This window comes from Macaca fascicularis, chromosome 11 (genome assembly GCF_037993035.2).
Source record: "Macaca fascicularis isolate 582-1 chromosome 11, T2T-MFA8v1.1".
NCBI classification, from domain to species: domain Eukaryota; kingdom Metazoa; phylum Chordata; class Mammalia; order Primates; family Cercopithecidae; genus Macaca; species Macaca fascicularis.
In genome coordinates, this window is record NC_088385.1 from 107,354,821 (window position 1) to 107,382,494 (window position 27,674).

General features: G+C 35.7%; 1 protein-coding gene across 2 annotated transcripts in view; it reads left to right on the plus strand.

Moving 5' to 3' along the window:
• SCYL2 (SCY1 like pseudokinase 2) overlaps positions 1–26,133 on the plus strand; it is a 70,616-nt gene extending 44,483 nt beyond the window's left edge. For both annotated transcript variants that reach the window (XM_005571983.4, XM_065524693.1), the window contains exons 6-18: positions 108–329; positions 1,096–1,212; positions 2,198–2,323; positions 3,265–3,441; positions 5,489–5,611; positions 11,162–11,275; positions 14,459–14,591; positions 17,023–17,141; positions 20,162–20,262; positions 21,625–21,691; positions 21,809–21,904; positions 23,384–23,503; positions 24,512–26,133. In XM_005571983.4, coding sequence (XP_005572040.1) covers positions 108–329; positions 1,096–1,212; positions 2,198–2,323; positions 3,265–3,441; positions 5,489–5,611; positions 11,162–11,275; positions 14,459–14,591; positions 17,023–17,141; positions 20,162–20,262; positions 21,625–21,691; positions 21,809–21,904; positions 23,384–23,503; positions 24,512–25,156 — 2,160 coding nt within the window. In that variant the 3' untranslated portion in view covers positions 25,157–26,133. The remainder of the gene's footprint in view (positions 1–107; positions 330–1,095; positions 1,213–2,197; positions 2,324–3,264; positions 3,442–5,488; positions 5,612–11,161; positions 11,276–14,458; positions 14,592–17,022; positions 17,142–20,161; positions 20,263–21,624; positions 21,692–21,808; positions 21,905–23,383; positions 23,504–24,511) is intronic.
• Positions 26,134–27,674: the final 1,541 nt, after the last annotated feature.

Consider the following 27,674-nt stretch of genomic DNA (forward strand, 5'->3'; position numbering starts at 1 on the left):
CATTTTTACTTGTATGACCGAGTAGAAATTTAAAGATAGATTGCTACTGCTTGATAGTTGTTTGGTTGAATTTGAAGTAACCCATGTAATTCCTTTTCTTCCTACAGCCTAAATTTCCTTGTAAAGAATGGGACCCAAATTTACCTTCATTGTGTCTTCCAAATCCTGAATATTTGGCTCCTGAATACATACTTTCTGTGAGCTGTGAAACAGCCAGTGATATGTATTCTTTAGGAACTGTTATGTATGCTGTATTTAATAAAGGGAAACCTATATTTGAAGTCAACAAGCAAGATATTTACAAGAGTTTCAGTAGGCAGTTGGATCAGGTATTTGCCTATAAATAATTTGCTTGCATTAAAAAATTTATTAAATGTGTCTGATTTTTTTCCAAAATGTGTTCAGGAAATTCTCTAAATGACATGAGTATCTCATTTTAAGTTTGTATAAGGTCTGTTTAATAATTTAATATATTTTTATTTTAACAAATTTGTAAGTAACGCAGACTAGGCCAGGTGCGCTGGTTCACGCCTGTAATCCTAGCACTTGGGGACACCCAAGGTGGGTGGATCACTTGAGTCCGGGAGTTCGAGACCAGCCGTAACATGGCTAAACACCTTCTCTACCAAAAAAAAAAAAAAAATACAAAAAATTAGCCGGGCTTGGTGGCACATGCCTGTAGTCCCAGCTACTTGGAAGGCCGAGGTGGGAGGATCAGTTGAGCCTGGGAGTTTGAGGCTGCAGTGAGCTGTGATTGTGCCATTGTATGCCAGCCTGGGGTGACATAGTGAGACCCTGTCTCAAAAAATTTCTTGTTTCAAATAAATAAAGAGGACTAGTTGAAGTTTGTTACTAGAACTTTAATCATGGCATTTGAGTAAACATAAATACTGGAACATTTTACTATAGGAATAGAAACAATTTTGGGTATTAAAGATAAGGATTTTGTTTTACAACAATAGAATTAACAATTTGTTTAAAATGTAGTCAGTATATTTGTAGTAAAATATTGAGTAAATTTTTAAATGTTTTCTTAAATGTATATATCATTTAAAATATTTTATACTCATTTAATGTTATCACTCTTTTGAATAGTTGAGTCGTTTAGGATCTAGTTCACTTACAAATATACCTGAGGAAGTTCGTGAACATGTAAAGCTACTGTTAAATGTAACTCCAACTGTAAGACCAGATGCAGATCAAATGACAAAGGTGAGTACATGTGGATTTCTGCCTAAGACGGAGGGACAAAAAATGAGTTGAAGTAGATTAAGTTTTTGGATTTTCTTTAATTTTTTTTTCCCCCAGAGATCCCTGTTCTGCGATTAAGTTCTTCTAAAGCAACAGTCAGATACAGCCCCAAGTAACCTCTGTATCCTTGAATGTATTAAATATTCAAGTTTGCTTAATCTTACACAGCTAAGTATGTACATAATTGCTCTGATAGAAAATTAAGATTTCAAATAAGCAGAGTGCTAACAGTCACAATTAAGTAAACAGATATTCTAGACTCCTGGACAATTCATATTCCTTTATTTCACTCATATAACCATGGAATTTTTTTTTTTTTTTTTTTTTTTTTTTTTTTTTTTTTTTTTTTTAAAAGACGGAGTTTCACTCTGTCATCCAGGCTGGAGTATAGTGGCACGATCTCAGCTCACTGCAACTTCCACCTCCCAGGTTCAAGCAATTCTCATGCCTCAGCCTCCCAAGTAGTTGGGATTACAGGCACCTACCACCACACCTGGCTAATTTTTGTATTTTTTGTAGAGACGGAGTTTCACCATGTTGGCCAGGCTGGTCTCAAACTCCTGACCTCGGGTGATCCACCGCCTCGGCCTCCCAAAGTGCTGGGATTATAGGCGTGAGCCACCGTGCCCAGGCCAACCATGGATTTTAACTAATAACTGGTATTTTTATGCCTTCAAGTTATTTTATTTAATCTTTCAATATTTTAGACTTACGTAAAAAAGTTTTTACCCAGCCTTTTCGCAGGTACAGATTCCAAAGATTTGAATTTTAAAAATAATTTATTTTCTTATTCAGAGTTTTATAATTAGAATATCTAAGGTGATCCTCAGCATTTTGCTAAATGTTTCTGATTATTTTTTTAACCATATTGTGACAGTTTCAGATGAGAGAAGTACTTTCAACTTAACATTTATCAAAATACTTTATTTCCTTTTTTTTTTTTTAGATTCCCTTCTTTGATGATGTTGGTGCAGTAACACTGCAATATTTTGATACCTTATTCCAAAGAGATAATCTTCAGAAATCACAGTTTTTCAAAGGACTGCCAAAGGTTCTACCAAAACTGCCCAAGGTTTGTTGTTGATAGTTTCTTATTAATAACCAGGATTTTAGAAGTTTAATGTTTATTTTGACTTACTACCATAACTCTTCCAAGGAAATAGTGTAACTTTGCCTGAGGTACATAAATGACTATAAAACACTGCCGACTGAAGCCAAAAGTTCAATGGACCTTTTTTTGCATGGTCCAAAAATAAATAGAATAAAAAATTAAGAAGGATACTAACTAGGCAGAGACAGCAGTTGGATATTAAAGGTCAGAAGAAGAGTCCACAAGCTATCATGTGGAGTTCACTGTCTCACCAGCAATTAAAGGGGTACCTCTGTTGATGTAAGCCTTTCCAATTCCTTTACTCCTTTTCTGACTTATTGAATGATGAGTGTAATACAGTTTTTAAAATGTTGGTGAATGCTGAAGAGGAATACTGGTTGGAATACTAATAATTCCTGGTTGTAAAAACATTTCCAGTGTTTAATCTGTCAGATATTCATTGGTTACCTACTGTTTGTCTGACCCTTTACTTAGATGCTATGGAGAGTAAAGAGGAGGCATAAAATATTGTCCCTGCTTTCACGCCCTTATAGTAAGTGTAGCTAGGGTTAACATGTGAAACAGTTAACAGTACATGATAGTGTTTATGTTGTGTGGTATGAATCATAAGTAATGAAGGAATTAAGAGGGAAACAAACATAGCCGTGAATACTAATTAGGGAAGGTTTCCTACAGGTAGGGTGACTGTGTGTCCCCTTTTACTCATGACCTTTCCAGTTTATGCTATTTATCCTTGCATAATTAGCAATAACATCCCATTGTACTCTCAAAATATACCAGTTTCCATCATAAATTGTACAGTCACCTTACCTAAAGAAATTAGAGGTTTCAGACTGTAGTGTTAATACTAAAAACCTGAAATAAATTTTATTTTTTTATAAAAAAACATTTTTGCCTTTCAGCGTGTCATTGTGCAGAGAATTTTGCCTTGTTTGACTTCAGAATTTGTAAACCCTGACATGGTACCTTTTGTTTTGCCCAATGTTCTACTGATTGCTGAGGAATGCACCAAAGAAGAATATGTCAAATTAATTCTACCTGAACTTGGCCCTGTGTTTAAGCAGCAGGAGCCAATCCAGGTATGTTATAGATATTTTTGTGTATTTTATCTACTGTTACTTATGATGGTGACTATCACTGAAAACAAAAGGAATGAATATATGACTTAAAAAAAACTGAGGTAAGTGTATGAGACTTTCTTTTCCATTAGTACATGTTCAAGGCAAACTATTTTTAAAATTATGATTAAGCTTTGCAGTTAAACGTCTATAGCTCCCCGTAAGTTACCATCTCAGAAAATAAACTGCAATGAAATTTTGCATGTGTTACACTGTTCTTTGTGTACTATATATATACTTTGTAGAAAGTTACAGGTTTAGGAAAATAAATACTTGTTTTTCTCTTGCACTTTGAAGTATTAGAAGTATTTTTGATTATTTTGTTATTTAAGTCTTTAATATGTAGGTGCTTTTTGCCAGTTGTTTCTCTCCATTTTATTGCTAATAACTACTTCCAGTAGAATAGGAAAATGCTTACAGCACCGTGGAAATAATGTGTGTGTGTATTGTAAGTGAAAAAAGTAATCAGTCTCTCATGTACATGATGTATATTTGCTACATTCAAGTTAATGTTGGATTTAAGAGCAGTAGGGTCACATACCTGGGTTGAACTGTGGCTTCTTTATCTCCTTACTTGAAGTATGACTTGCGTCATTACCATCTTAAAGCTTCTATTTCCTCATTTCTGCAATGAAAAGGATTGTTGAGATTAAATGAAATTTTCTGGCACATAGCAGATATTGTTACATGTTTGTACCACTGTATAATAATAGCTTATTAGTTATATATCAACTATCTGATTTAATGGTTTTATGATTCTTTGTAGTCCTTCCCTTGAAAGGAGGGGAACAGAAGCAAGTATATGGTGGTAAGGCGAGAGTTTCTGTGGATTAGGGAAAGAACAAGTGAGGGAGTGGTAGCCTTTGAAGCAGGATTCCCCCAAATGGTCAAGGTGTCATCTGGGAATGTTGGTGGAGCCACTGTTTCCTAAGCTATGCATCAGTCCAGATAGTACCCTAAGGAACCTATAATCTGAATTCTTATTTGTCTCCATTCTTTTTTCTCTTAGTTGTCCAGTTAAAAATACCTTTTGGGCCAGGTGCAGTGGCTCACGCCTGTAATCCCAGTTCTTTGGCATGCCAAAGCAGGCAGATTGCTTGAGCTCAGGAGTTCAAGACCAGTCTGGGCAACATGGTGAAACCCTGTCTCTACAAACAAATACAGAAATAAGCCGGGTGCTTGCCGGTGGTCCCAGCTACTTAGGAGGCTGAGGTGGGAGGATCACCTGAGCCCTGAGAGGTCAAGGCTGTGGTAGCTATGGTCGCGCCACTGCACTCCAGCCTGGGTGACAGAGTGAGTGAGACCCTGTCTCAAAAAATAAAAAAAATTTTTTTTCTTCTGAATATTCTTCCCTGAGTCTTGGCAGAACTAACTTCTGCATAAATAGAAGGGGCAGTATGTTCCTTATAATTTTGGTATGTGGAAGAATGACCAGGGACAACTTAAAAACATTTTTTTCTAAAATTTTTTTGTAAGAGATAGGGTCTTGCTATGTTGCCTTGGCTGGACTCAACTTCTGGGCTCAATCAATTCCCCTGTCTCAGCCTCCCAAATAGCTGGGACTGCAGGTATGTGCCACTGCACCTGGTGTCTGGAATTTTTTCTTACACTCCTTCTCAGTTCTATACTTTCTCTTTTTCTCTTGAGCTTCGTAGAAGCCAAGTGATGGAATTTACTTCTTTGGGATATCTCACTTTACTGGCTTTTTTCACCCTGTAGCTTTCCAGATAGTTGGTACATGTGGGCAAGTGATAGATTACTGTAGACATGTGAGAGGAGATTAGTCTTTATTTAATTAACATTTAAACTTAGAGCAGATGTTAAATATTGTGCCTCCAGAAATGTAAGAGACTTGATTTGTATGTTTTTGTCTTCCACGCCTTCAGGCTAGCAACATGGTGAGTGTCAAAATATATGAGTTATTCTTTTGAAGAAGCTTTACATTTGGCATATATTGAATCTCTTAAAGATTCCAGGTTTTAATACATTGTTTCTGTTTTCTAAACAGATTTTGTTAATTTTCCTACAAAAAATGGATTTGCTACTAACCAAAACCCCTCCTGATGAGATAAAGAACAGTGTTCTACCCATGGTTTACAGAGCACTAGAAGCTCCTTCCATTCAGATCCAGGTACAGTATTTGATTTGTTTTTCTTTAATGATGATTTTGATTCTTAAAGCAGAAGAAGAGGTATAAAGTACATTTTGGAGTTAAATCATAAAATATGTAACTCAATAGTAAATATATTTATCTTTTGAATCACATTATCGGTACACTGTAACTAAAATATATTTACTCCTAACTCATTTAAAGAATCAGTGTATTGTAAGTGAAAAAAGTAATCAGTCTGTGTACATAATACCTGTATTATGAGGTCGATTTGTTGCTTTTATATATCAGAAATGTACTATTATGGAAGAAGATTTGATATATTGTAGTTTGTATTATTGTATACCTTCTTCTTTCTGCTTCTTTGTAAACTGATAATTATGAACAAAAATTCCAAAGATACATTTGCCTTTTTCTTTTCTTTCTTTCTTTTTTTTTTTTTTTTTTTAGACAGAGTCTTGCTCTGTCACCCAGGCTGGAGTGCAGTGGCACAATCTCGGCTCACTGCATCCTCCGCCTTGTGGGTCCAAGCGATTGTCCTGCCTCAGCCTCCCTAGTAGCTGGAACTACAGGCACCTGTCACCACACCCGGCTAATTTTTGTATTTTTAGTAGAGACAGGGTTTCGCCATTTTGGCCAGGCTGGTCTCGAACTCCTGACCTCAGGCAATCCTCCTGCCTCAGCCTCCCAAAGTACTGGGATTATAAGCCTGAGCCACCATGCCTGGCCACATGTGCCTTTTGCTCATGAAAACATTGAGTAGGTATTTTCCCATACTCATAATTTTCCTTCATGCTTGGTAACTTAGTTTTCTGTGTAGAGATGCTGTTTCTTCTGCAGTGAAGTTAATTTGTACAGCAGGTAGATGGAAAAGCAAACAGTAATTTGGTGTGACCATTCTTAATGCATGTATAGTCATACTTTTGTTCCGCAAAGGCAATCTTAAAACACCATATACTTTACCAAACTGTTAGTTTTGCAGTCTTTGCGATTAAAATTTTGGTTCTATGAATTCTTTGTCTGAAAGAAATTCCAGATCACTATTAAAAGTGTAATTTAGTTTTTTCACTTTGAAAATACATACTTATGTTAAGAACATCTCACTGCACGATGGTTTCGTAGTAAAAGCTTATAGTCTCTGCCAGTATAGACATTTTAATAAAATAGGATTTTTTTAAAGTTATTTACTCTAAAGCTTTTTATTCTTAATATGAACCTAATACTACATATTTAAGGTCACTTTTTGGACTTAATTCAGTCTTTGTCTGCTAAGTTATTTCGTTTGTTCAAGGCTGTGAGGTTGATGTTAACATTTTTTTCCTTATAATTAGATTTGCCTTCTTAAAGGTGAGGGTATGCTGCCTTTGTCCAAATGACATGGATGAGTGGGGAAGGTGTGTCTACCTCTGTTTCTTAGTTCTTTCTAAAGAAATTGTGAATTATAGCCTCACAAAACATTACCACAGGCTCTGTGCAGCCAAGCTTGTTTTATATTTAGTGATATTAAAGAAGAGGGAGGGGAAGATTAAGTGATATGAAATTCATTTTTCATTATAGTTAGTTTGGCCAGTAAGTGTCAACAAGTATTTTATTGAAGTAGTATATAATTCAGATTGACTTTTGTAACTTTGCTAAGTTTTGGAAACCAGCATTTCTTTCTTTTTTTGTTTTCCAGGCTGGAGTGCAGTGGCACAATCTTGGCTCACTGCAACCTCCGCCTCCTGGGTTCAAGCAAGTCTCGTGCTTCAGCTTCCCAGGTACCTGGGATTGCATGCATGGGCTACCATGCCTGGCTAATTTTTTTTGTATTTTTAGTAGAGACAGGGTTTCACCATGTTGGCCAGGTTGGGGAAACCAGCATTTCTGGTACCATTCAGTGTAAGTCTTTAGTCACGAAATTAGCACTGTTTAGTTGATAAAGCATATCTAAACAATTAGGAGAATCCTAGAGAAAGCAAGAAATAAGAAATCTTTTCCTCAAGGTTCTTGCAAATAGTAGGCTAGAAAGTAACATCTGAAATTCATTTTTAAATTGAAGTTTTTAAAGTTAAGTTTGATTAGAAATATTTAAGAGGCTAGAGATGGTTCTGAAAACATTTGTACAGGTAGAAGATGGTTTGCAAAAGGTAGCGTTCTTAAAAAGAGGCATTATAAACATGTATATCAGACACAATTTTTGAAAATTAATTTACCTTTTAAATGGACATCAAAGTTACCTTCACCTCCACCCACCCATTATAAAGTGTAAAATAAGCAGAAGTTTCTGAGAATTTGCTTATTAGACTCCTTTGAGGTTCGATTTTGTGTTTTTCAGTCTCTTGTTATTAAGTTTCTCATCCCGGGCTGGGTGCCATGGCTCATGCCTGTAATTCCAGTGTTTAGGAGGCGAAGGCAGGGGGATCACCTGAGGTCTGGAGTTCGAGGCCACCCTGGCCAACATGGCGAAACCCCGTCTCTACTAAAAAAAATACAAAAACTAGCTGGGTGTGGTGGCAGGCACCTATAATTCCAGCTACTCAGGAGGTTGAGGCAGGGAGAATCGCTTGAACCCGAGAGGCAGAGGTTGCAGTGAGCTGAGATCGTGCCACTGCACTCCAGCCTGGGCGACAGAGTGAGACTCCGTCTCATAAATAAATAAATAAATAAATGTTCCTCATCCCGTCTCCTCTTTGGGAGAGAGCTCTCCCCTACGTTAGCTAAGTGATTTAGACAGAATTTAAGATTTGCCTCTTTGTAACGTCCTGCTCTGAGTTTGATTGGATAGCATGTCACTTTCCAGTCGCTTTTTAATAATACAGGTGTTAGGGGGTCCTTTCCTATAAGTCTGCCTGTCTCTGTCTCTCTGTCTTAAAGTCTGATCTTCTGTAAGGAAGCTCCTTATGGGAATATAGGAACGTAGTGTCCCACTGACTGCTTACCCTTGCCTATTCTTTTCTCCCAAATGTGGTCCTTAATTAATTAATTAATTAATTTTTGAGACACGCTTTCACTGTGTTGCTCAAGCTTGAGTGCAGTGGCCCAGACTTGAGTGCAGTGGCACAATCTTAGCTTGCTGCGGCCTTGACCTCCCATGCTCTCTCAGGCTCAAGTGATCCTCCCTCAGCCTTCCTAGTAGCAGGGACCACAGGAACACACACCACCATGCCTGGCTCGTTTTTAAATTTTATCAGTCACTTAATTATTAATAGTTCTGAGTGGATGCAAACAATTAACTCTCTTGCATTTGCCTTTTGGAAGCCTAAGAATAAGTTAAAGCAAATAAAATATATCCAGTGTTCTGATAACAGATTTATAGTAGTTAATTTATTTCTACCATCTAACTATAAATGGATGTCTTGAAGTTTGCCTGGTATTTTCAGTAGTATCCTTCCTAATTCACATTTGTGCTTCCATTTTCCTCAGTGATCCCTTCTCCTATGCTTTGCTACAAGGATCATCTCTCATATCGTAGCTGAGATGTGTGCACTTTAGCCAGTTAGTTCTCAAGCCATTTCTTCTTCTTTTCATTTTCTCATTTAGTTCGCTAGCCCCCAATCTTCCCTCCGTTTTCCTGTTACTCCCAGAATTACCAGTTCTCATTTCTACTATGGTACCACATTAGTTAACAAAAATGTTTTAAATCTTTTTTTTTTTTTTTTTTTTTTTTTTTTTTTTTTTTGAGACGGAGTCTCGCTATGTCGCCCAGGGTGGAGTGCAGTGGCCGGATCTCAGCTCACTGCAAGCTCCGCCTCCCGGGTTTTTACGCCATTCTCCTGCCTCAGCCTCCCGAGTAGCCGGGACTACAGGCGCCCACCACCTCGCCCGGCTAGTTTTTTGTATTTTTTAGTAGAGACGGGGTTTCACCGTGTTAGCCAGGATGGTCTCGAACTCCTGACCTCGTGATCCGCCCGTCTCGGCCTCCCAAAGTGCTGGGATTACAGGCTTGAGCCACCGCGCCCGGCCTTAAATCTTTTTTTCCCCCATTTCTGAGTTATGCTTGCTTTAAGTTTCAGAATTTGGAAGTACTTACAAATACAAAAAAAAAAAAATTAAAATTCGCTCTCACAGATGACTATGGTTAACATTTTCAGATATAGCTTTCTAGTCTTTTTCGTAAGCCTGTAGATAGACACAGGTACCTACACATTTTAGAACTTGGGTGCAGTAGCTCACACCTGTAATTTTGGCACTTTGGAAGACTGAAGCGGGAGGATCCCTTGAAGCCAGGAGTTTGAGACCTGCCTGGGCAACATAGTGAGACCCTGTCTGTACCAAAAATAAAAGATGATAAAATTAACCAGGCATGGTGGTGCGTGCCTGTAGTGCCAGCTACTTGGGAGGCTGAGTTGGGGAGGAGGATCACTTGAGCCTAGGAGGCTACAGTGAGCTATGAATTTGCCTCTGCACTCCACCCTGGGTGACAGAGCAAGACTCCCCCCACCCAAAAAAAAAACAAGAAAATTAAAAAAAATTTGGAATTATATAATACTGTGTCCTCAATTTTCTTCTCAAAATTATTAAACACTCTTTTAAGGCCAGACTCTGGTTCATGCCTGTAATCTTAGCATTTTGGGAGGCTGAAGTGAGAGGATCGCTTGAGCTCAGGAATTTGAGACCAGCCTGGGAAACATAGTGAGACCTTGTCTTTACAAAAAATTGAAAAATTATCTGGGTGTGGACCAAGGCAGGTGGATCACCTGAGGTCAGGAGTTCGAGACCAGCCTGGCCAAATGGTGAAACCCCATCTCTACTAAAAATACAAAATGTTAGCTGGGTGTGGTGGCATGTGCCTGTAATCCCAGATACTCGAAAGGCTGAGGCAGGAGAATCGCTTGAACCCAGGAGGTGGAGGATTCAGTGAGCCAAGGTCATGTCACTACACTCCAGCCTGGGCAACAAGAGCAAAACTCCATCTCAAAAAAAAAAAAAAATTAATAATAATAATTAGCTGAGCGTGGCGGCATGTACCTGCAGTCGCAGCTACTCAGGAGGCTGAGGCCAGAGCATCGCACAATCCTGGGAGACTGATGCTGCAGTGAGCTATGATTGCGTCACTGCACTCCAGCCTAGGTGACACAGCAAGGTCCTGTCTCAAGAAAAAAAAAAATTTAAACACTCTTTTCAATGTATTTTTTTTTAAAGTGTTTGTATTTTATCATATGGATATATATATAACAGCTAAGAGAATTACTTGAGAGGAGTATTTTTACATGATTTCATACTTGATTTTCTCTTGTTATGAAAGATAGCAAAACTTTTGTGTTCTTGTTATTTAAACATAAATGAGAACTTGTGTTATCAAAGAAAGAGATTAGGAATGAGATCAGGGAGTTTGGGTATTATGCACTAGTTATTATGACCTAGTATGACTTTGAGTAATGTCTTCTGAGCTTTTTTTCTCAGCTGTAAAACTGAAAAGTGATTATAACTATACATCCATTTTTCAAAGAGTTATTGAAAGGACCAAATAATACATATGAAAATTTATTTCAAACTATATGACAGTTTTGCCATGCAAATGCAAAACTTTATAATATCTGAGAGAAAAGATGAGTCTTTCCCTAATATTGATTCAGTTCATTTTCTTGATAGGAGCTCTGTCTAAACATCATTCCAACCTTTGCAAATCTTATAGACTACCCATCCATGAAAAATGCTTTGATACCAAGAATTAAAAATGCCTGTCTACAAACGTCTTCCCTTGCTGTAAGTAATTGCATATTAATTTTTGTTTTTCTTTCACTTGTCAGTGCTTTAAATTATTTTCTTATTGCTTAATAACCCTTTTATAGAATTCTGATGTATTTCATCTTGGCTGTAGATAACCTGTATATAGTACTATAAAAATGAGCTGTTTTATTTGATACATAATTTATAATATTGCATTCCTAACCTTACTTGCTGTCCCTTTACTTTGAGTGCTTCAGTAAAAAAGTTGGGTGATTATTTTTTTCTTAATCCTTTTCTGCTTTAACTCACTTTATTTTGTTGTTAGTTTAAAAATATGAGAGTTTAACTTGGTATCTAAGCCTAAAAACTTGTTGAATAGTTTCCTTTTATAAATAACCTTTATTTTTAGTTATTGGTCTCTAAATTTCTTATTTCTCACTGACTTGCTTACTTTTTAAAAAAGTAGAGTACAATAAAGCAATAAGTTAATATGAATACAAGTAGGAGAAACAGTTGTACTAAAAAATGTAGACCAAGGGAATAGTTGCCTTCTTTGAATACAAAATTTTTTTTTTTTTTTTTTTTTGGGAGGGGGGACGGAGTCTCGCTCTGTCACCCAGACTGGAGTGCAGAGGCGCAATCTCGGTTCACTGCAAGCTCCGCCTCCTGGGTTCACGCCATTCTCCTGCCACAGCCTCCCGAGTAGCTGGGACTACTGGCGCCCGCCAGCACACCCGGCTAATTTTTTGTATTTTTAGTAGAGATGGGGTTTCACCGTGTTCATTCAGTTACTTGTTAGTCAAGGAAGGTAGAATTGATAACGAAGTTTTCATTATCTCATATTGAAAGCAATAAATGTCCCCAACCTTTTCTCTAACACTAAATATAATAGTTTATCACATTGATATTTCTTTATAGAAGTAATTTTGAATGCTGTCTTCAAAATAGCAGCTTTAAAGAGGAGAAATGTTCTCTTTTGCCTAACCAGTTCTTTATATTGATTTTTGATAATGGGCATATTATTAAATTTGCATTTTGTAAAGCTAGTTCTCTGGAGATCCTATCTTTATCTGATGGAATGTGAATTTAAGTAAAAATAAACAGCTTAATAAAATTATAGGCAAAAGCAATTTGAATGATATGATTTTATCTTATAGCCATTGAATCTATTTTAGTTCATGTTTCTTGGTCGAAAGGCTTTGAAATGGAAAATGTAACATCAAAGTAGAAAAACAAATCATTACTGAAACAAACAGGCGTGAAATGAAATAGTCAAGAAGCTTTAGTTCTCATTCTCACTTTGTTACTAACAACCCCTGTGACCTTGAAAAGTCACTGTGCCCCTCTGAGTCTTTTCACCATCATTAAAAACAGCTGTTTTCTTTGAAATTCTCAATTTTATGATTGAATTTTCAAAATAGATGGTAGTAATATACAGCTTAACATTTAGTTTTCAAAATGCCCTTTAGAAGATGTTATAATCATACTATATACCTTATTTTATGGCAGCATAAATTTATTTTAACATATATTTTCTCAAAGTACATGTTGTAGGCCAGACATGGTGGCTCATGCCTTTAATCCCAACACTTTGGGAGGCTGAGGCGGGGAATCCCGAGCTCAGGAGTTCAAGACCAGCCTGAGCAACACAGCGAGACCTTGTCTCTACTAAAAATAAAAAAATTTAGCTAGGTGTGGTGGCATGGCGGGAGGATCACTTGAGACCAAGAGGTTGAGGCTGCAAGGAGCTGTGATTGTGCCGCTGCCTTCCAGTCTAGGTGTCAGAGCAAGCACCCCCACCCCCCAAAAAGCAAAAAAAAAAAATTCCAAAACCAAAACAAAACAAGAGTACCTGTTCTAGTTCAGTTCTGAGCATATGCAGGGGTATGTAGAAATGGGAAGAAGCATGGATACTTAAATGATGTGAATTGCTGCCCAGTGATATTTATGTTTCTTTTAAAGACGCCAACTGGTCCTTAAGGCATGTTGTTTACAAGAAGTTGTAATGAATGTAATTATATTTAGAACAGTAACTAGGAATGGATTTATATTTTATATGCACCTTTTAAGTGGATTTTGGATAGCACTTTCAGTGCTTCTGCCTACCTTCAGAGTGGCAAATAGGAATTCCTAAATTGTATTCATAGTCCTATATCTCTAAAAGTTTAAAATTCTAATTAGGAAATTCCTGAATCATGAGTTCGAATTGTATCTTAATACTCTTCCCTGAAAATAAAATTTTTAAAAATTGTACAGAGTTAGGTAAAATGCTCCAAGAGCTATATTTATTCATTACTTACATGACTAATATTTTATATATCATAAAAGTAAATAAGTATTTTCAGTTTTGCTTAATATATATATATATCTCAGTAGAATGCAGCTGTTCCTTTTATAAAACTGATTATGAGTACAAGTAGAGCATTCAGATACCTTTTTGAACTTATAATATCTCTTGTGTTTGAATTTCAGAAAACAATTGTATGCTATTTTTTAGAAATGGAAAATTTTCCCCATTTCTCCTGTAGAACTATGGTGCTTTTTTAGCCAACAAAATTATTTTCTGCCTTTCTTGTTTAACTTTTTTTTGAAAACTGGAGTTCTATTAATACTATGGTCCTGACTTAAAGATATTCTATCTTAAGAAATTCCAAATAGAAGTAGGGTATGATGTATTTATCAAATAGTCAAGTGAATATGGAATTTTGATAAAAGCTTCTAAATAAGAGGTCTTAATAACTGTATTTAGAAATAGAAAACAAATATATGAATACCTTCACATGTTAAAATATTTAGTTTAAGAATGAACTGAACCTAACTTAGAGTAAAATACTGGAATGTGGGTGAACTTGATCACTTGGTGCAAAGAATGTAGTCCTTTTTATTATTCAAATGTCCCCAAAGGAGTGTTATTATGATAGTAACACATATGTAGTAAAAGTTTCTCAAATCCTGATCACTTTAAAATGTTACAAAATTGTAGTCATTCCTTGTCTTTATCTCTCTGGTGACCTGGTAAAGCAGTCATAAATTGTGAGACAAACCAGGAAAATTAGTAAATAAGTGAATTTCCTATGTTAATAAAGAATGAGAGCTTCTAAATCTACTTTTATTCTTGAGACTTTAACATTTTTATATGAAGATTAAGTTTGCACTTAAATATTTTGTTCTAGATTTTGAAAACTTTAAATGACTAATGCAATTTACCTTTTTTAATAGGTTCGTGTAAATTCATTAGTGTGCTTAGGAAAGATTTTGGAATACTTGGATAAGTGGTTTGTACTTGATGATATCCTACCCTTCTTACAACAAATTCCATCCAAGGAACCTGCGGTCCTCATGGGAATTTTAGGTAGCTGAAAATTTAATGTCATTTGATGCTGTTTTATCATGCAAATAAATTTTCCAATCTATAAAACCATTATACTCTCCTTTCGTGTATACAGCATTTCATAATTGAAGAATGATGAGATAAATGTCATAATACACCTTTTCTCTTTAAGTTTAGCAAAAGCAGTAGAATCTTGATATTTATAAAGAAATAAGATGTTTAAGAATTCTAGCTTTACAAATATCGTGATAGCGTGTCTTTTTCCCCGCAAAGTGGTGCAAAGTGAGAGAGGCAAACAAAGCTACTAGAAATGCTGATACTGATCTTAGTAGTAATACCTGAGGTTTATTTGATACTCAGTTTGTAAGAGGCAAAGTATTTTCTCTGCATTACCTTATTTTATTCTTCCCCAAATTCAATGAAATAGGTACTATTGTTTCTATTTTACAAGGAAACTGAGGCTCAGAGATGTGAAATAAGTGATTCAAGATCATGCAAGTGATAAGTGGTAGGAGCTGGTTTTCTAATATATTTTGTGGCTGACATGCTGATGAAGCATGTTAACCTTATAGGACATTCTGTGCTGTCAGCATAATTACAAATTACTAAGAAACTCTGAAATCATTTATATATAGTTAAAGTTATGAAAGTCCAATCTGGAAATGCCAGGGGTCTGCTGCACTATAACAGGCATAGCTATAGAGTCACTAAAACATTAACAAGTTCATTTTTATTTAATTAAAGGTTGTTAATTTTTTTTTTTTTTTTTTTTTTTTGAGATGGAGTCTCGCTCTATCACCCAGGCTGGAGTGCATTGGTGCCATCTCGGCTCACTGCAGCCTCCGCCTCCTGAGTTCAAGCAATTCTCTGCCTCAGCCTCCTGAGTAGCTGCGATTACAGACACCTGCCACCATACCTGGCTAATTTTTTTGTATTTTTTGTAGAGACAGGGTTTCATCATCTTGGCCAGGCTGGTCTTGAACTCCTGACCTTGTGATCTGCCTGCCTCGACCTCCCAAAGTGTTGGAATTACAGGCATGAGCCATCGTGCCCGGCCTGGTTCTTTGTTAATATTTAAGAAAAACTATATTATTCATCCATGTATTCTTAACACCTAATGTAGTGCTTGGCCTGTAGAAACTGCTCAGTAAGTATTTGTGGGAATGGTTAAGAGGTATTTATTGTGGACCTCTGTAGACGTAGAAGGTACTCTAGGGATATTGCATGGTCTTGGCTGGGTGCAGTGGCTGACACCTGTATTCCCAGCGCTTTGGGAGGCTGAGGTGGGCAGATCACTTGAGCCCAAGAGTTCAAGACTAGCCTGAGCAACATGGCAAAACCCCGTTTCTACTGGAAATACAATAATTAGCTGGGTGTGGTAGCATGTGCCTGTAGTCCCAGCTACTTGGGAGGCTGAGGTGGGAGAATCACACGAGCCAGGGAGGTTGAGGCTGCAGGGACCCATTATCGTGTCCCTGCATTCCAGCATGAGCAACAGGGCAAGACCCTGTCTCAAAAAAAAAAAAAAAAAAAAAAAAAAAGTATTTTTGAGCAGGAGTTTGGCGTAGTAGAAATTCAAGCCCTGGCTCTAATCCTGGCTCTGTCAGTTCCTGAGATGACTTTGAAAAGTTTATCCAATGAGGATGAGACCAACGTCATTTTAGGATTCTTGTGAGGCTTCACTGAAACAAAGGGAAAGTAACAAACAGTGCTCAGCAAATAAGCATTTAGTCAGTGCCCAATAAAGTTACCCTTTGGGTATATAAGTCATGTGCACATTAACAGAATAATGGCGGATGGTATTTCACAAAGCTTTGGATTATGTACAAAACACTTAGAACTCAAAGGCATTCTCAGAGAATGAGGAGGAAATGTACTCAGTTTACCAAATGAAGACTTTGTGGATAGATGTAACAAGTGGAGTATTGAAGATTGAGTAAATAGGTGAGACAATAGGGAAGGAATTTGTGGAGTTGAATTCAGTTATTAAATTTCAGACATGTTGAGTTTGATTTGCTGAAGAAGTGGATAAAGGTGTAGGACTTATATTTTGACTGTACCTATACTTACACCCTTTAAAATAGATGCCTTGAGTATGATTTCTGAAGTATGTATTTAGATGTTTCAGAATAAAAGACCATTCTGTAACTTTGCTGCTGCACAATAAGAATTGAACGTGGTTCTGATAAGCTTCTAATGTTATGCTGTCATTTATTGTGCTTCTAAACCAAAAGAACACAGGATAAATATGTCATGGTGTTTAAATCTGGCCTGATGATAAAGGCTGAAATCATTCTGATTCATATGTAAGAACATCATTATTCTAGGCATTGATTGGGAAAAATTTGTACTACACAGATTATCAAGGGATTTCATACACATATATTATTTTCATGATTTCTATGAATTGATGGTGTTAACTTAGGAAATTTGTCACATTCTTTTCTATCAGGTATTTACAAATGTACTTTTACTCATAAGAAGTTGGGAATCACCAAAGAGCAGCTGGCTGGAAAAGTATTGCCTCATCTTATTCCCCTGAGTATTGAAAACAACCTTAATCTTAATCAGGTAGGAGTATTTTTGTGCTTTATTCATTTTATTCAGCTTACTGTTTTCTTGGCATTAGATATATAAATATATTATAAAGTTTGGTTAAAAAAAAAGGTGGGGGTAAAATATGCCACAGAACTAAATGAAGAAAGTTTGTGGGGTGACTTCATTGGTAAATAGTAAATGAGCAGGATGTTGAAAAATATGTAGGATTTGGGACTACTTTAAATCTAGGGCTGGGAAATTGACATAAATGAAGAATAAAGTTATAGAATGTGTTTGGGGAGTATATTCATTATTTATTGATTGCTACAGAACAAATCACCACAAACTTAGGGGTTTAAAGCAACACACATTTATTATCTCACAGCTTCTGTGGGTCAGGCCAGGACATGGCATAGTTGGATTCCCTGCTCAGGGTTTCTCACAGTGCTGTCTATAGTCAAGAACTTGGGGCTCATTCAAGGCCCAGCTACAGAGTAATCTGCTTCTAAGTGCACTTACATGGTTGTTGGCAAGCTTCGGTTCCTTTTGGGCTGTTGTGCTTAGGGCCTCCATTCTTAGCTATTAGCTGGATGCCACTGTCAGTTCCTAGCCACATGGGCCTTTCCAACATGGCAACTTGTTTCATCAAAGCCTGCAAGAGAGAGTCTGCTAGCAAGACTGAAATTACAGTCTCTTGTAATCAAGGAAGTGATATCCCATCACCTGTGCCATAGTCTGTTGCTTTAGAAGCAAGTCACAGGTTCAGCCCACACTCAAAGATAGGGGATTCCACAAGGGCATGAATGGCAGGAGGAAGAGATAATTGGGGACCATTTTAAGAGTCTATATACCACTTAGAAGAAATAATTCAATTTGGTTGGGAGATATATATAATACAGTAGGAGAATGAGAAAGGTACATTGAGAGTAGAATAGGTAGACTTAAAATGTCTGTCTGGTTTAGGTATTTGAACTTTCAAGGTGTGGTAAATGTTTGAGCTAAGGAATAATGTGTCCAAAGAATATTGTGGAATTGTCTCTCTGCATACCTCTATCGCTGTTTGTCACAGTTGTGTTCTTATGTGACTGATTCTTCCTGAAGATTAGAAATTCCTCAAAGATTATTAGAGCTTATTCTTCATTATAGTCCCAGCACTTAGTGCAATGACAGAACCAAAAATATATATTGAATTGAGAGAAAATTGAAGTATAGAGTAGACGGGTCATTTTTATTCACAACAGAACCAGTATTTATTGAAATATAATGGAAAAGCCTGAGTTGGGTTACTGTTTAACTGAGAGCATCAGAGATGGATAGGCAGGGAGGATTTAGAACCGAAAGTGAATTACAGCAGTGAGGGAAGCAGAAAGCTGGAAGTTGAGAGCTTTTGGCATTGGGGAGAGTGCTGAGCGAGCAGAGTTTTGGGAGGCAGAGAAATTTATAAAACTAATCAGAACAAACATTTCTTTTGAAGTAATAGGGTAAGTCTCTGAAAATTAGTTCCTTGGTTTTAATTTTTTTTTTTTTTTTTGAGGTGGAGTCTCATCTTGTCACTCAGGCTGGAGTGCAGTGGTGCAGTCTCACCTCATTGCAACCTCCGCCTCCTGGGTTCAAGCAATTCTCATGCCTTACCCTCCCGAATAGCTGGGATTACAGGCGTGAGGCACAATCTCAGCTCACTGCATCCTTGACCTCCTGGGCTCAAGTGATCCTCCCACCTCCGCCTCCCGAATAGCTAGGACTACAGGCATGTACCACCACTCCTGGCTAATTGTTGTATTTTTTGTAGAGACGTGGTCTCTCCATGTTGCCCAGGCTGGTCTCAAACTCCTGGGCTCAAGTGATCTTCCTGCCTTGGATCCCCAAAGTGCTGGGACTACAGGTGTGAGCCATGTGCCTGGACCAATGTTGTTTCTTTATCTGGCTACTAGTTACATTGGATGTGTTCAATTTGTGTGAATTGTGATTTTTTTTTTTGTGCACTTTAACATGTATACTTTTCTGTTAGTATATTATACTTCAATAAAAAGTTTTAGGAACCGTAATCAGTGGAAAGTCAGTCATAGTAAACTGCTTTGGAAACATGCCTTTTGACTTTCTCATAAGACGAAGAAGCTGCTGCCGATACAGCATGGTGAAAGGCAGTGTAATGTAGTAGAAAAGGGTGCAGACTTTGGAACCAGGCTTGGGATGAATTCTAACTCTGCCATATGAGCTCTTTAGCATCTCTGAGTTGCTTTACCTCTCATTGAGCCTGAGTTTCCTCATTTGTAGATTAGAAATATTAGTGAACCTACTTTGAAGAGTTGTGAGGATTAATAAAATAGTGTATGTATAAACACTCAACACAAAGATATAATTATAAGATTTGGGGAAAGGAGGAGAGCCATTTCTAGATTCTTCCTGTAACATATGGTGTTATTCAAATAAGTTGTTTATGATGATCCTGAAGTACCATAGGGATGAATGATCAGCAGTTGACCAAAGTTAGCCAAAGCTTAAACTGTATTAAGACATAGTGCTAGGTATGCTTTATGAAATTTAATTATTTGAAAGTTGGATTATGTACATTTAATATTTCGACTGTCAGAAAACAAGGTTTATTTTGGCCAGATATGTCATTGCAATCTGAATAAGCAGGAATTTTCTATGCATATTAAATAGATTATTTCTAGTTCGGCACAAATTCAGATGTTTAATTTTGAATTATCCCAGAAGATCAATATATAACTGCTACGGGTGAATTTATACAAGGCCCCTGAATAATAGCAATTAAACAACTCAGGATATAAAACTCATTATTGAGACATATTTTCTGGAACTTAAAAGCCTCATCAACTATCATATCATCACTATACAAAGATATTATAAAAGCTTGCTATGATATCCCAAATTTAAATGTATCATTCTTAGTGAATATCAGTGCGGTGACTGGATCCTATTCTACTGGTAAAAATTGAGAATATTATGATTAACTTAATGAATTATCTTAATTGATTACATTTGCTGCTAACTTGAAACATTGTAACCATATCAATTTCTCATTATACCAGTTCAATTCTTTCATTTCCGTCATAAAAGAGATGCTTAATAGATTGGAGTCTGAACATAAGACTAAACTGGAGCAACTTCATATAATGCAAGAACAGCAGAAGTAAGTAGGTTGCCCATGAATTATATGTGGTCCAGGAGTGAGATTATAGTTGTCTTATGATTGATTTTCTGGAATATGGAATAGAAAAATTGCTGGATTTAAATTTGACCGTATGTAAAACATTTCAAAATTTACCATAGTATTAATAAGTTGAACTGAATTAAAATACAATGTGGTTGAAAAATCTAGTGTCACTTCTGAGTACAGAAGTTTAATATGATATAATTTTAGCATTTTATCTACATAAAGTTCTGTTTCTGAGAAATCCCTTGTCAGCAATAGCCACTAGCATTGTAAACTCAGGTTGATGAAAACTAAAAGCACCACTTAGGAAAATTTTTTAAATTTATGAACTTCTAGTGTTTTGATTTTTTTTCATTCTCTTTTCTCTAGCCCCACAAACATTTATAGAACATTCATTTCATATTTAGCATCACAACATTCACCTCTTTTTATTTTTAGGGAGGATTTTCTAAATTATTTGCAGAAAACTAGTATTCAAACAAGAAGGCAAAGATGGAAATCGTTGACTGTTGAATCCAGTTTATTAAAATCAAAGCCCCATTGTATTCTTTGCTCCAGAGTAAAACACATGAATTTAGGGTACTTATTAAAGTTTAATCCTGAACCAAAAAACATCTAGAAATCAGTAAAATTGATATAAATCATGAACAAGGTCCCCAAGTAGAAACTCTTTAGCTTCTGCCCACAAGATGAAGACTTAAAGTAAACACACATGGTATAGAAGTAGGTGAAATAGCCCTTTGTATGCTTGAAGTATTCTATAGTGTGTATGTATGTAGTCTTTGATGGAATTACTATGTTAACATAAAAATCTGGAGAAATAATTTTTAAAATGCATTATAGGTAGAGATCAATTTTTAATACCAAGTATTTATATTTGAGTTGGGAAATGAACCCTTCCTTTTTCTTCCTTCTGTCTAAATCTTACCTGTTTCTCAGGACATAGATCTGGCTCACATAACAGTGATTATAGAATTCATGTTAGTACAGACTCAGAACTTAATCACATTAAATTCCCCATATCATATCTTGTCTTGCAGTGAGATGTTAAGCTCTTTGATAAGAGCCATGCTTGACTGGTTTTATGACACCTTGAATAAATTCTCCAGTAAATCCCAAATGTTGAGTTTAAGAAATGGACTTACATACAAATGTTATTTTGGGGGCAAGCAAACATTAACAGTAGAAAACAATGGAAAAGATGACTCTTCTTAAAGAAAGAAACCACAGTTTAATTGGGGTCTAATAAATTCCATGTGGATAAATAATTTTTAGCATGAGTATTTAAGACTATACATTTCTTTTTTGTTGTTTTGTCATAATTCAACTCTCCTACAGATCTTTGGACATAGGAAATCAAATGAATGTTTCTGAGGAGGCAAAAGTTACAAATACTGGGAATCAGGTAAGAAGATACTTAAGTTTTGTAGAAAGTGCTTCATTTGGAGGGCTTTTAATCTTTAAGCAACAAAATCACATTTTTATTGAACTTATTTAAATTGTTGACATTTTTCTATTTCAGCAAATTGACAAGGTTTTTAACAACATTGGAGCAGACCTTCTGACTGGCAGTGAGTCTGAAAATAAAGAGGACGGGTTACAGAATAAACATAAAAGAGTGAGTTTCCTTATTGTTCTTTCAGCCCTCTTTTTTATACTACAGGACTTCCTGTAAACCACAGATTTTTGTTGGGAAATGCTGTTCAGCAGCTTAACAAGAAACATTTGTAATTATCTTTCTGAAATTCCTTTATCAGTTAAACATAACCCTAACCCATTTTGAAAATAAATGTACTTAAGATTTTTAGCTTCCATTATTACTTGACTTGCTGCAAGGTAATATTTATAGACTCCTTGTCTCCTTTGTCCTTTCTCTTGTACTTTGCCAGTCACACTCCTTGGTGAATCTCACTGTCTTCTCTGCTTCTCCTCCTGTGTTGATGGCTTCTACTATAGATTTGTGCTGTCCAGCTACCTTAGGCTGTCTCTGATTGTTGCTCATCAGTTTTTAATTTCTGTCCCACTCACTACATTCCCAACAGTTTGAGTTCCAAACTCTTTCCATTCTTTTTGAGCCTAGCAACCTCATCTTCTGTCATTTCATGGTGTCAAATTTTATAGTCCATCAGATTTTCACTTTGACACTTTCACAGAGTACTGGTCAGCTGTTTGGTAGCATGGCCATCAACTTGAGTTTGTCTCGTGTTTTCTCATAATTGGATTAAAGTTGTACATTTTTGACAGGCATACTACAGAAGTGATGATGTACCCTTCTTGGTTTATTCCAGCAGGGGTACATGATGTATATACATTACTTACTAATGGCAGACCAACAATATTTTAAAGAGGATTTTCAAAATAGATCTGATTCCATCTCATAAGTAGATAAAAAATCTGAGCACATTTTTTTCTTCTCTATTTCTTGCTAAAATTTTGCTCCCCCTCTGATTTTGAATATTAAACTATAATAGGATACTTTCCTCTTGGTTAGCATCCAGTAAAAAAACTGTAAGTCAGTTTGTGACTTCTGCTGAGGGCATTCTTCTATTCATTCATAAATGTGAATACCTGTATGTGTAAAGCCAAAGGACTACTGGACATAGTAGTTTACAAAATTATAAGAGAACATTGTGAGCTTTTAGTTTAGCAAAGTTGATAAAAGCCAAGACATTGAATTTGCTGTAGACATCAGGGCAGTGAAAGAACCGTATGTTGTTTCATTCTTTCTTCGCTTTTTGTGAGTTCCTAAAATATTCTTGGGGTGAGATAGATTAGAGTTTAAAAAGATTTCCCAATTTTCAAGAATGAAATCACTAAATCATATTGTTATTGTCTGGAAAAGGGTGATTCTAATGAATAGTTTAAAAATAATTATTATTTTCATACTGGAAATATTTTTGCACAGATCCTGTGAGTTTTTATCTAAAGTTAGATTATATAGTGATTTGAAATACAACTTACTGTGGCAATCACCAAGATAAGAGTAGTTTGCTTTTCAGTGAAGTAGTAAGATGTCCTTTACCTGAAGAGATAACTTTTGTTTTACAAATGGACTTAAGAAATTGCCAGTTGATTTTTTGCTTTATTTTGTTTTAAGGCATCACTTACACTTGAAGAAAAACAAAAATTAGCAAAAGAACAAGAGCAGGCACAGAAGTTGAAAAGCCAGCAGCCTCTTAAACCCCAAGTGCACACACCTGTTGCTACTGTTAAACAGGTCAGAGTTCGTTTCTTTTGCATAATTTCAAGAATACTACTGTTAAGGAGTAAGGTGGTATAGAACTTAGTCTACTTGTATTTGTATAAAAATGTGTCTCAAATAATACCTTAATATGTGGTTTCTAAGAAGTATGGGCATAAATGATTCTCCAACTCTGCTATAACCTGCCTAATGTACTGTGTTTTGTGACAATGCTTGTTACCAACAAAGAAGAAGCTAGAGGAATAGGATTAGGACTCATAGTGCTCATTCAACTCTGTTCACTCTGAAGTGATCAGAATATTATATTCATGCTCTTAACGTATTTTTGAGCTAAAGTTATTTTCTATGTTTGTCTTTTCAATTGTAGTTAGATGTGTAACTTGGTTTAAGATGTACCTACATGACCTGGCTAGTATTTGTTTTCTCCTGTGTTCCAGGCACTGTTCCAGGTATTGGTGCTATGGCAGTGAATAAGGGCCCTTCTTGTAGAGAGTTTACACTGTTACTGGTTTCAGAGATAGCTTTGTCTTAAAAGCTTTCTTTAAATTATTTTTTTGTTACCTCTTAGTCACCAACATTTTGTCTGAGAAAAACATCTTTGCAGGCCAAGAGGCAAAATTGAGAATATTTTGTAGGTACTTTTTTTAAGAATAGTGGAAACAAATTCCTATAAAATTTTGATGAAATTCAAACTATACAAATAATAGTAAAAAAATTACTGTGTTTTTTGTAATATAGAATAAGAAGAATGTGATTCTGTTTTTGATGAGATAACGTTTTGCTTAATTGGAGTTTAAAGTTAGTATTCCCCATCATCAAATCGATTGCAAATATTCCTCTGTAAAAACCATACAAAAACACGTGGCAGGCTGTATTTGACCTACAGGATATAGTTTGCTAATTTGGTATAGACCGTTGAGCTTAATTCTAACTTGTCCTTTATGATTTAATCTGTCAAATGTTTACTAATTATAAAGTATTTTATATTTCTTAGAGATAAAGTAATTCTCTCATATTTTTCAGACTAAGGACTTGACAGACACATTGATGGATAATATGTCATCTTTGACCAGCCTTTCTGTTAGTACCCCTAAATCTTCTGCTTCAAGTACTTTCACTTCCATTCCTTCCATGGGCATTGGCATGATGTTTTCTACACCAACTGATAATACAAAGAGAAATTTGACAAATGGCCTAAATGCCAATATGGGCTTTCAGACTTCAGGATTCAACATGCCCGTTAATACAAACCAGAACTTCTACAGTAGTCCAAGCACAGTTGGAGTGACCAAGATGACTCTGGGAACACCTCCCACTTTGCCAAACTTCAATGCTTTGAGTGTTCCTCCTGCTGGTGCGAAGCAGAGCCAACAAAGACCCACAGATATGTCTGCCCTTAATAATCTCTTTGGCCCTCAGAAACCCAAAGTTAGCATGAACCAATTATCACAACAGAAACCAAATCAGTGGCTTAATCAGTTTGTACCTCCTCAAGGTTCTCCAGCTATGGGCAGTTCAGTAATGGGAACACAGATGAACGTGATAGGACAATCTGCCTTTGGTATGCAGGGTAATCCTTTCTTTAATCCACAGAACTTTGCACAGCCACCAACTACTATGACCAGTAGTAGTTCAGCTAGTAATGATTTAAAAGATCTTTTTGGGTGAGGTGTCTTACTTCTATTTTGAAGGATCATTTCAGTTTCAATCATGGGTGAGCTGATTTACATCTTTATATAGTTGGCTTGGAGGAAGTACTTCTATGGGAAAGTGAACATGTGACAGGAAACATCTGTGTCCATGCCAGCATAGTAGTTGTATGGACTTCTAACCAGTTGAGTTTTTTTAAAGCATTGAGGATTTTTTTCCTCTTACCAACTCCTCTTCAGGTTTTTAAAGACCCAGCCCTTCCCAATCTCAAAGAGAAAAAGGACAACTGAGTTATCTTGAACAGCAGAACTTTTTAATCAAATGTTTATTTTGGCTTGTGGATCTTGGTGTTATTTAAAAAATTGAGTTGATGGTCATTGCAAGCTCATCTGTTAAGTACTACATGGTACACAGTCTACCTTTACAAGTCATTAGTCTTCATTATAATATGTAAAAATCTTTATCCTGTATTGATTTGTTTGCATTTAAGATGACAGTGAGAAAATGATAAGCATAAAGAGAAGTATCAGGTTATTTGCTTTTTTCCAAACTTACTTTTCAGATGAACTAATGTTTAGTACAGAGACTGAGCAAATACTACAAAATTTAACCTAACCTTCATTTCATTGGTTTAAATGTGTTATTAACCTTCTTAAGTGCAAACTCATCATTGTAAATTATATTTTAGCATGGTCTGCCTCAAATAGTAATGTATTTTTCTGCATTCACTTGGATATATTTAGAATCACTTTTTTCCTCCTGTATCACAGAAGAGGTATGTGCTGATTTGTTTGGATATTTGACAAAGCACTCTGATGTGACTTCCCTGACTACTACCTTCATATTTAATTTCAAATTCAAACTTCTGAGGTTGCAACATATATGAACTGTGTTTTCAAGAGAAGATTTGTAAGAATTAAACTATATTTAATGAGTAAACTTTTGAGATTTATGCTGTATTGTTTCAAATGTAATAAACTTTACTTCTCTAAAAATTGAGCAGTTGTATCTTCTGACCACCAACAGATTAATATTCAGCTTGCCGTGATAGTCTGACCTCATTAATTACTGCTACTGAAGTTTAATTTTTTTCTAGGAATTTTAGGAACCTTTTGTTTAAACATTTTAATTTCTATTAGACATTTTTAGGAAGGAAAGAATCAATTCTCTTAACAGGAAACGCGCTTTATTTTTCAAAACCTTTCTCTGATATTTTTCTTTAATTTGCTGATTATTCAACCACAGAGCCTTTTGCTATAAATGTCATTTGTATTTTAAAAAATAATATTCCACTCTTATAACTTTAAAACCGTCTTTCAAAGAACTATATATGTATTATAGTTGCTGCCATAGAGTTGATGGTTTTTAATTATCTGGAACCAGCAATCATTTAAAATAAATCATATTAAATTTAGTATGCTGGTACTAAGTTTATTCATTTTATATGGATATTCATTGAAAATATATACACATACTATATGTAATATACAGCACTTGATTACAAAATGTAATTTGATTACATTATTGCTGGCAGCATTCAGTTAAGAGGGTACTTTAAAAAATAGAAGTCAGCTTTCAAATCTGATGTCTGTATGGGCTGTATTTGGTTAACTTGATTTTAGAAAAAGAACTAATAGAATTGCTAAAGAAATTTATCCAATAAATGAAAAACAGTAGGAAGATCAAATGTTTTTGTCAAATATATTCACAGCTTGACCAGATTAGCTGTCTTGTTTGTAATGCAATATTAATATACCTTTTGGGAAAAAGCTTATATATGGAATAAAATAAGTATTGAAGAATTTTTCTTTGTAACAATTTAGTAGTTACTGTTTATTGAGAAATTGTTTTTTATTTTGTAAAAAACATGGTGTTAGCATTGAACTCTTAAACAGAAAGAAAGCTTAATATAACAGCTTATGGAACTTGAACTACTAAATATGAAAATAGGTTATTTGAAAAAATACAGTATGTAAAATTTGCTCATTCGTTGAGGTAATGGTGCTATGTTTTTACAGAATTGTTCCTACATCTTTTTTCTACTTTCTCAAAGGTGTTTTATTTCAACCATTTCCATCAATTGAACTGTTACCATTGCCTTTTTCTGTTGAGAAATTGCCTCTGAAAAATAGTGCTATTTTTAAGCTTAAGTGTTCTTAAGTGAATGAAATTTTCAAAGTACTAGATCACCTTAAAATTATTTCACGTACTGAAAACAGTTAAGTCCCTTATGCTTAGAGCAGAAAATATTTAGGTTAAAGAGCATCTGTCAACAGAATCTACAAAAAAGATTCCCTTGCGTTTGAGTTGGTTCTCTATTCTCCTATTGCTAAAATGTGTGATATATATAGAGGATGTATAAAAGGAAATGGAAATAGACTACGTACTTGTCTGGTTTTTGTTTTTATTTTGGAATGCTTGTAAGCCTCCTTTACACTGAATAAGGAAGTAGTTTTGTTTTTTTTTTTAACCTGTAAAATACCTCACATGGTTGTTTTTACACATGAAAGAAAAAGGTATATGCGAACATACCTGG